This window comes from Fukomys damarensis, unplaced genomic scaffold (genome assembly GCF_012274545.1).
Source record: "Fukomys damarensis isolate Sample0158 unplaced genomic scaffold, DMR_v1.0_HiC HiC_scaffold_1, whole genome shotgun sequence".
NCBI lineage: Eukaryota > Metazoa > Chordata > Mammalia > Rodentia > Bathyergidae > Fukomys > Fukomys damarensis.
Window position 1 is genome coordinate 30,547,018 of NW_022900913.1, and position 10,236 is coordinate 30,557,253.

The 10,236-nt window shown below is 35.2% G+C and overlaps 1 protein-coding gene across 3 annotated transcripts in view; it reads right to left on the reverse strand.

Annotated features, from left to right (window-relative positions):
- The window catches only part of Fyb1 (FYN binding protein 1), a 157,005-nt gene that overhangs the window by 19,386 nt on the left and 127,383 nt on the right, over positions 1-10,236 (reverse strand). For 2 of the 3 annotated variants that reach the window (XM_010607759.3, XM_010607758.2), the window contains exons 8-13: positions 9,588-9,747; positions 8,935-9,079; positions 5,381-5,403; positions 4,020-4,083; positions 2,431-2,568; positions 359-384 (exon numbers count right to left, since the gene is read on the reverse strand). In XM_010607759.3, coding sequence (XP_010606061.1) covers positions 359-384; positions 2,431-2,568; positions 4,020-4,083; positions 5,381-5,403; positions 8,935-9,079; positions 9,588-9,747 — 556 coding nt within the window. The remainder of the gene's footprint in view (positions 1-358; positions 385-2,430; positions 2,569-4,019; positions 4,084-5,380; positions 5,404-8,934; positions 9,080-9,587; positions 9,748-10,236) is intronic. The other variant, XM_033760455.1, reaches the window with a different exon arrangement.

The following is a 10,236-nucleotide window of genomic DNA, read 5'->3' on the forward strand; positions in this document are numbered from 1 at the left end:
TATAATATAAATTATAATATAAAGGTTTAAAAAGTAGATACAGAAGGACCTTAATGGAATATAATATGGTGTGCTTTTAGATATTTTTATGAAAAGTCTTATATATCCTGGACAAACTGCACAGGGAACGAGCCTAACTTTGTAGAGGCTTCTGGCAGAATACTTTTAAAGCAATCAACCTGTTTTAATTTTCTCAACCCAGTTTTATTGTCAGCAACTGCGGCCACATGCTTAAGGTGACAAAATTTACTATTTTCAGAGTCGAGATTTGACAGATATTGTCACAATATTCAATGCTTCCTACTACCCCATGTAAAAAAAAAAGATATAAAATATGTATTTAATTTTTATTACTTACCCAATTGTTTAGGAGGAGAAGGGAAACTGGAAAGAAAACGAGAACCAAATTATAATCAGACTAATATGAACCCAGACATCCATTCCTTTTTATTGGAGGTATAAAGAGGTAATAGCCCAGAGGCTTAAAAATAGACTAATTAATCTGTTGACCATTGTTCCTTTCTTGTCCTCCATTTTCCATTAAGACCTAGTTTCTGTCCATCAGTTTGGAAGTTTTTGAACCCCAGTGTTGGTCAAAGACATCAAGAGTCAAAACGCTTAGTTGCCTTATTTTTCCCACAGCCATTAGACCAATGTTTTCATATTTGTTCTGAGGTCTGAGAGTATGTTGCACCAGATTAAATTAAATGGACTCAGTATTTGGGAGTCCTTAAGACATTCATAGCTCTGGCTCAAAACTGTTTATTTGAAGTGAAGAGTAAAACACAGAGATCAAATTTACAGAGCTCATTGGAATATGACCAAACTTCCCCATATGTATTATACATCCACAAGCAGGAAAATGGTGAATAAGAGAGGGACCTTCATTTAACTATGCAGTGAGAGCTTATTAGTACAAGTGATCTAAAGTGAAGATTAGGTGGCACTTAGTTGCAACAGAAAAAGACCTTTGTGTTTATCACTTTCTGAACTATGACTTCTAAAGATATATGTATATTTACAAATACACACACTCCTCTGAAAGTATGGTACATAGGACAGAAATAACTAGAGGGTGAGGATCACTAATTCATATGATTCAAAATCAGAATTGGGTGGCATGTAATTGAAAAAAGCCCTTCTTTTATTTCTAAGTAAAGATTATATTTGAGTAAGTTGCTCAAAGATTTCTTGTTATGTTTTCTTAAAATTTCACACTTTTTATTGAGTATTGACTGTAGCTTTTGTGTTTTTGCCTTAATGAAATAATTTTGGGTTTAAAATTAACAATGCTATATAGAATTAACAGCTTAGATGTTAGCTAAATATGGTGAATACATTAGATGCATATAAACAGAATGGTTGCTGGGGATTTAGCTCAGTGGTTCGGTGGCTTGCCTTGCAAGCACAAGGACCCGAGTTCAATCCCTGGCACCAAAAACAAAAAACAAAACCAGAACAACAAAAAACAAACAGAATGGCTTTCCTGTGCCAGGAAACAAGATTAAAATCCTTCAAATTCATGGGTATGGATTTTATACTACCCTTTAGTATAAAGGGGCTGGGAAGAGAAAAATTTTGCTTTAGTTTTTATTTAGACAGTTTTAAAAATTTTTTAAGTTTTATCTGTACATGCTTACAGTTCATGTAGTTAACAATTGCTTTGGGGGAATGGTTATTATTTAAATAAATTTAAGATATATATTTAGAAAAATCTTAGAGAAATAGATATCAAATAACTATTGTGGAACAAAAACCTTAAATACTGTATGTAGATAAAAGAAATTCCAAATTGTTCTTTATTTCTCAAAAAAATTTTTAATAGCAAATAGAAGCCAGGTGCAATGATACTTTAATCCTCACATTTGAGAGGCTGAGGCAGGAGGATTGCCTTGAGTTCCAGGCCAGCCTGGGCTACTGCTACATAGTGAATTCAAGGAGAGCCTGAACTACATAGTGAGACCCTGTCTCAAACAAACAAACAAACAAACAAACACAAAAGGGATAGAGAGAGAATATACTTTAAGAGTGGTCAATTTAAAGTACCATATATTTTACTATTTGTAACATTGGAATTGGAATTATAAACTTAAGATGAGGTGCCACTAAAAACATCCTAATAAATGGGGTGCTTGGAATGAATTGTGAAGTGTGTACACGTGTGTACATGCTGTGTTTCAATGGATTTTTGTGGGAAAAGTAAAATATATCTTTGAGTTATATGATAGTTTTTGAAGACCTTGGGTTTCTCTTATTATTTGATGAATGAATTTAAGGATGGCACCATATATGAGTCTAAGATGGTTAATGGAACTTAACAGTCAGATGACTTAAGCCTATCATGATTTGATTATTGGTTATAGAATATTAGTAGCATTCAATTAACATTAGTGTAGTTATTTGCGCTGAATTCGGTTGGTTGACTCTTACGATGAACCTTCATTATTGTCTGACTCAGAGACTTTACGTTTCTCTCGTATACTTTTCTTTTTGTCATCTTTTCCCTTTAACTTCTTCAAAATTCCCCAGGACCACGTGCTACTCTTCTCTTCAACCTGTAGTGTGGAACTTTGGAGCAGGCATTGATCAGAACGTAGTAATCAGCAGAACATGAAGATATCACGTGGACATTCAGATTTTTTATTATACTATATTGATCATTGGGGAAGTGAATAGCTTGTTGTACTCAATACAGTGGTGTCATTAAGTGTATAGACCATTGTGTTTGAATATTGTTCTTATTATGTTAGCCATTTTTTTCCTATTGAGTGAGATTTCTCCTGATTCTTAAAATACAAAGCTAAGTAAGACTGAGCTAATTTAACTTTATGATTAGAATTAATTAATTAGTAGATATTAAATTTTAAATGTGCCATTTCAAAATGGAAATAAGAAAATTTATTTTATTATTAATAAAATAGATGATTGTTATAAATTATTATTATAAGTAAAAATATATTCTTTTTTTTCTCATTGAATTTATTGGTATATTTTAGGGATATGGTACAGTTACATTAATTATTGGGATCTTGTACCTCTACATGACAGGTCTTGGTTCTCATTTTTTTCCCCTTGTCCCTGCCCTCCCTTCACCCCCTCCTCTCCTCCCCCTTTACAAACACTTCATTTCCTCACATTTTTTTCTTTTCCCTTACTAGCTTTCCTCTACCCTTCCCACTTTCCCTACACCTTTAGCCCCTTTCTTCCTATTTCACATTGTCCATTATATCATTAGGATCTTATGTACTATTACAGTTTATTCACACCAGAGAAACTTCAGTATTTACATGTGTGACTTATTTATTTCACTTAGGAGTATATCCTCTATATATATCAATTTTTAAAATTTTTATTTATTTATTTTTTTGAGACAGGGTCTCACTACGTATTTGAGACTGACCTGGAACTCACTATGTAGCCTAGGCTGGTCTCGAACTCACAGCGATCCTACTGCCTCAACCTCCCCACTGCTGGGATTACAGGCATGCGCCACCATGCCCGGTTTAGTAAAACTAAATTCTTACAATAAAAGATTAAGTATTTACTAGTAGTCTTCCACAGACCCTTTTTTTTTTTTTTTTTTTTTTTTTTTTTTAGAACTGGGGTCCTTGTGCTTGTGAGGCAGGTGGTGGCAGCACTGCACTAAATCCCTGGCTCATAGAAAGTTCCTTTATTCCACTTCTTACTGTTATCATACAAGAGATAGCCATATAAGTGATAAACTTTCCAGATTGTTGTAAATCATTGATTGATAAATAAAAGATTGGAAAAACTTTGAAAAAGTCTGCATTGTCTTACTTCATTCCTCTTATTTCACTTTTTCTGTGCTAGCTAGTGAGGTTCTTCTGTACAACCTAGCACTCATGATTCACTACTGCTATAAAAGTAAACATTCAGATCATTTGGGGAATGTAATAAACAGAATGATTTTCTGCTTCTTATCCTAACTGAAAATAAAAACTATATTTCCATATTGATATAATATTTTCTAAAAAAAGAAATACACTGATTATTCTTACCCATCACTAGTGTCTTCCTCTTCTATCCCATCATAAATGTCATCATCGGGTGTTGGGAACACGCCTTCTTTTGGATTATGGAGAAAATCTTTTGTTAATTTTATTATTGGGCCACATAGAAGTCACTCAGATTTTAATAATAAATCTACTTCTTTTCATTGCAGAAAACATCCTTATTTCATATTGACTATTTAAATAAAAATGTCCTTTAATTTCCCACTCACATAGACAGTAGGTAAATTAATTGCTGATTATTTTATAAGAACTTATAGGGCTTAATTTATAGTAAAAAGAGGAAGCATAATAAAAGGCACTTTGGACTTGAGATGAAAGGAATGGGAAAGAATAAGCATGAGAAAAAGTAAAACCAAATGCAGCCAGAGCTTGATATTTATTGTGGAAAAAGAGAAGTGAGGAGGTGACAAGAAAAATATAGTTAACAGTGAGTGATCATAAAAAGATAGCGATCAAGATAAAGTGAAGAACCAAGTTTGTGGAGCGTGCCTATAATCTCAGCTAATGTGGAGGCTGAGGCAGGAGGATCACAAGCTTCAGCCTCACCTCAGCAACTTAGTGACTTACCTCGAAAGACCCTGTCTTAAAAAAAAAAGAAGAGCTGGGGACCTAACTCATTGCAAATGCTCTGGATTTAATCCTCAGTATTAAAAAAAAAATAAAGATATAACTAAAGACAATCAAATGTAATGAAAGGTAAAGGTGGTAGCCAAAACAAAGAAAGAAGTAAGAGGTGACATTATAACGATATGTTTTAAACTTAAACCCTTTCTTGTTTCATTTATTATGCTATAATCTTCAGGAAGTTTGCTGTTTGATAAAATATTTAACAAGTGTTTATTGAGCAGCTTCTATGTGCAGGAAAATGTATGAAATTCAGCTCTAAGTATGAGTGCTTGAACCCTAAAAGGTATTGTTTAAATCCTTCGTTTTGTTCCTGAGAAGTTCAGGGATCTTTAGGAGTCATGGTTAAGGTGACCATACAAATTGTCATCTACAGAAGGGTATTAGTGGGAGTGAAGGAGGGATACTACTAATAGTTGTGCTTGGACAGTTGGCATAAACCCAGCCTGCCCTGGGCACACTATAAGTGGGTTCTCCCTAGATCCATGACTAACTTGGGAGAAAGAAATGACTTTATCAAAGTGATATGGGGACCAGGATGAGAATCCAGGTCATTGACTCTCAGCCCAATGTTCTTTCTCTTCATTAAGATCTCCATCATTATTAGCAAACTAAAACATTAATATTCTGTAAATATTCTCAAAAATGTTGAAGATTGTAAAGAAATATGCTGAAGACTTGTAAAGAAACTTGTAAACTCTGATATAAAGCATGTAGCTTACCTCCACTTTCACTCTGACTTTGGCTAGGAAAAAACAAAACAAAGCAGAAATATTAAGTTAATAGATGATTTATTTAGCTCTCAGGAAAGAAAAAGTACGAATATTGAGCAGTTATATAAAAAAGCAATAATATTCAAGTTACAAATTATCAGCATGTCCATATGAAAAGAAAAAAAATGTTTCCTATCACAATACTTGTATAACCACAAGGCAACATAACAAAAATAAACCACCACAACAGAAAAAGAACCAAGTAAGTTACAATATTGCATATGATATTGTAAACAATAGAGTTTACTTTTAACATTTTCCCACCAGGCAATTTTCAGATTATGCATTGTTATATCATTCCGTAGATGGACTATTAAAATGTTGCCCGAGAGTGTTAATCCAGAAGTCATCATATAGAGCAATTATTATTGCATTAAGTACAATTCTATTTCCGTATCTTAGAACCAAAACATTTCATTCTTCGCCCAATGGCATTAAAAATTTTTAAAGGGAAAACATTTTAAAAATTGAAGTGGCCCCTGACTCTCTAATCATATTGTGCCTATTTACTTCCATAACATTCTGTACTTTTTAAAAGCTTTTATAATTATGTTTTGTGCCCTTGTCTCCCACTTAAGTAGAAATTCTGTAAAAGCAACAGTAATGCAGACAGTGAAGACTAGGGGAAAAAAAAAAACTTCAGAAGTCATCTATTTATTCAAATCCCTTATTTTGCAGAAAAGAAGTTGAGACACTGAGAATCTGAGTTGACCAAACCCACTTCTGTACCTAACTGCACTCTCTACTTCCGTTTTTGATCTTCATACTATCTGCGCTCAATAGATATCTATTCAATGTTGCAACTGTACAGGACAATTTTATATTCATACCTGATTTGTTAACTCAGTAGATTAGACTGATCTGGTACAGAACTTTGGTTAATTTATAAATAAAAACCATGCTGTTTGCTGATGGAATTTTGTAGAAAAATCATGTTGAAAATGTTGTATTATATAAAGAAAAAACTGATTTTTATAGAATTTGAAGCGTACTCTCTACTTGCTTCTGTGACATATTCACAACTATTTTCTCTAGCACTTTGAGTGTGAAGCCTGTAGTTAGAGTTAGATGCATTCTGGTTCCTTGCTGCCCCTGGCGAATATTTTTCACTGGGAGATTCTCATGCCAGATTCCTAAAGAACATGACTGTCCTAAACAAGCAGCAAAGCTGCTACCCCTTCTGGATCAATTCTTCAACTTCCTAAAATGAACTCTTTAGAACATAGAACATTGGACGGTTGAAGGAGAGGTAGCGAGATCTGAAGAGGCAGAGCGAAGGATTCGTGGAAAGAAGGTTTGCTATGCGAGGGAAGAGTAATTGCATTTGCGACTCCCATCCCTGCACCATCGCATCTCTTTAGAGAGACTGCTTCAGATGAGAACAGAAGAGGACAGTTCCCAGGGCCCTGAGTTTAAGCCTTAAGCCTGCTCCCGGAGTTTGAAGCACAGCTATCTCCTCATCCCAGAGGAAGGAGGGGAGAGAGGGTAAAGCGTGCAAGGAGATGGTAGGCAGGGAGAGAGGGTTCTCATTATTCTCCTGGCAAACTGCTGGCTGCCCTCAGCATCCTCCTTTTTTCTACCAAGGACAAAGCCGGGTCTATTATAAGAGCTCTGCTAGCAGCAACTGAGGTTTCAATAGTACAGCATGTATAGAAAGATATCCATCTTTAATTTCCCTATTAAACATGCATATGAAAGGGATAACTGTTAGTAAACTGTGACACTATACTTATTTAAGATACCAAATACTCAAATCATTTCTCTCCTACAACCACACCTTTTTGTTAAGTAATCTTTTTGCTTCATGTCTTCTAGAGTAATGGTATGGATAGACTTCATAAAATAGTAAAAAGTAATAGTAATAGCTTTAGGACATGTTTACCTATGATGGTTAAAAATAACTTTAAGAAATCATTGCTTTCCTATGGATTTTTTTCCCTTCGGCGTGCATACCAGTGTAAATATGTATTTTTAATGCAGGTGAGGTTCTTCAGCCCTCTAAAATGAAAACACTTTTTAAAATACAAGATAAAGTATATAAGGGTGTGATTCAAATATTCAATTGATGATGTGAGGTTAAAGTTCATAAGAGAAATATAATTCTTAAAATGCTTTATAAGTACATTGCTAACTAGATGGTTTTACATTATAAAAATACTGTGTAATTTTGTTTCTCCTGTACAATGTGAATTATGAAGGAAAACATAATTTCACCCAACTAAGGATCTAGCAAAGATTATATTTTTTGAGCTCACAAAGGTTTCCTAATTTCATAAATTGAACAAAGAAAAATGAGTATTCTTAAGTAAACTAGAACATTTTCTCCCCTTTTCTTTTCAACCTGAAGGGATGGCGTTCACAAGAAAGCGAGAGGTTTGAGGAAAGAAGAAATGATAGAAGAGAAATGACACTGCATAGAGGAGAAGAAAAATAAAGAAAGTTCAGAGCTAGGACAAAGAGAAAGAAGAGATGGAGTAAAAAGGGAGGCTGAAGACTGAGAAAAGACAGAAAGGAGATAAAGACTCCTGTGGTTTGAATTTGAATAGCTGCGTTAAGGTTTGATTCCCAGGATGGTGAGGAGGAGGTGCTGTGGACCTCAATAGGCAGAGCCTGTTGGAAGGTACTTAGGGAACTGGGCCTCAGAGGGAACTGTGGGCTCTTGACTTATGCTTTCTCCTTTCTCTCTGCTTCATGGGTTGTGATGTGAGCAGTTTGCTCTGACACTCGCTCCCTGCCACTGCCATCTGGCACACTCACTAGACACCCGGAGTCATGAGGATGTTCATTCTTGGATTGGAAACAGAACCTTGAGTCCAATAAATGTTTTCTCTGTATAACTTAATTGCCTCAGGTGTTTCACTGTAGCAATGTGGAGTTTACTACAGAGGTATGGGGGAGGAGGTGGCCAATCTTACCTCTTCCTCTTCCAGAAACATGTCCTGTTCTGCTTTTGAAGAAAGATAACCCTAATCTAGTGGAGTTAATGCACAATGCAAAGGGATTCCCAGGAATCATAGGGAGCTCAATTTTCACTTTTAAAGGCTAATCGGGAGTTGTAGTAAAACTCATTCTTTTTTCTGTTATATTTTCAAATAGTAACAAAATACGGTACATTTAGTATTCAACTTCAGAGCAAAAGGGCTAAAATTTATATTTTATGTGTTATATTGACAAGACCATCTTTACTTTAGGTATACCACTAAGATCAGATCATAATGAACATTTGATAACTGTGTTTTGAAATGACAAAACATTTGACAATCTGGCAAGTGGTGCATTCTATTTCAAGTAGTACTTGATAGACAAAACCAAAAAGTAAAACAGAAGACTGTGGGGTTTCAAAAGACCTTTCATCCATACTGGGGTGATGGGGAGTCATGATCTAGTTTAGTGACAGCAAGCATCAGGAGGTATTGAAGGTAGTAAAATTCTAGGCTCTTAAAACACATAACCTCTGACAAGGAGGCAGTCTGAGGTGTCTCACAGTTTGTATTTGCACACACCTGTGACCAGCATCCTGCTCAGCAACATCGTCATATACTTCTTGGTCATCTTCAAGGGGTCTTGAGAAAGGCGTGGTGAAAGAGGACTTTTTCCTTTTCAGAGAATCATAATCAATCTCTACTGCAGTTGTTTTAATATAACCATCTACCAAAAAAGGGGTGGAGGAGACTTAAGTTCAGGCAACTGCAACTCATATGTTTTAGAATTGAAAATAAAATAGCATTTGCCCTCTGGCTCTTTAAATAGTCCCTTTATTTGTTGCCACTCTGATTGTAAATCTTCTGCATGGACACATTTTACTATACTCTCTCATTCTTATCCTGTTGAACTTTGGTAAACCTAGAGTCGATTTAAAGATTCCCAAATGATTTACATGGAACATTTTCCCCTTTTAACCTAAATGAAGACTCTGACGACCTTTGGTCCTCTTTGGAATAATACAAAACTTGGACAATATAATAATACACATTGTCCCCTACTAAAAAGAACATGGATGAGGTGAAGATAGAATTTGACTTGCCATTTAGATTTTCCTACTCAGTGACATACCCTGACCTGATGCTTATAGTTATAGTTCTTCAAGGATATGAACATTTAATACTGGATCCCCACAAAAAATCCACTTTGCAATCATAGGGAAATGTGCACTCACATGACCCCCTTGCTGTTCTGCCCAGCCATTTTCCTTCAGGGTTGTCAGTGATACGGATTATTTCAATTTCCTCTCCTTGCTTGAAGCTCAGTTCATTCTTTCCTCCTTTGACATCACAACAGGCTTTTGCCTGATGGATGACTTGAATAGGGCCAGTTAGCTGTAGCAAGAAGAAACAAAACAAAACAAAAACAGGGTTTCTTACTGCTTAGAAAAAAATTAAGGAATGCTGTGTTAGAAAATAAGCCCACAACTTTTTGACCTACCTATATTCAATAGTTATAAACTTTATGTAGAAATTGAAGATAAACATCATTCCTGGTAAGTGTTCAAATAGGAGGAGTTTGGGAAAAACCAGAGGCCAAGCAGGACGAGCCAAGAATAGGCGAACTTGTGCTTGGGGTCTGGGAAAGACTGGCAGAGATCTCTGCAAAGGCAGCCTCTGACAACTGAACACCATCACTGCACAGAAGTCCGTGTGAAACACGATGTGACAGTAGATAAAAATTTTCCCCTCTTTTATTGTGTAGAATGTCTTTTTCTTTTTTGCATTGTATAGACTTTCTTTTTCTCTCTTTTGTTCTCTTTCTCCTTCTCTCTCTCTCTCTCTCTTTCTTTCTTTCTTTTTTTTTTTTTTTTTTTTTTTTTT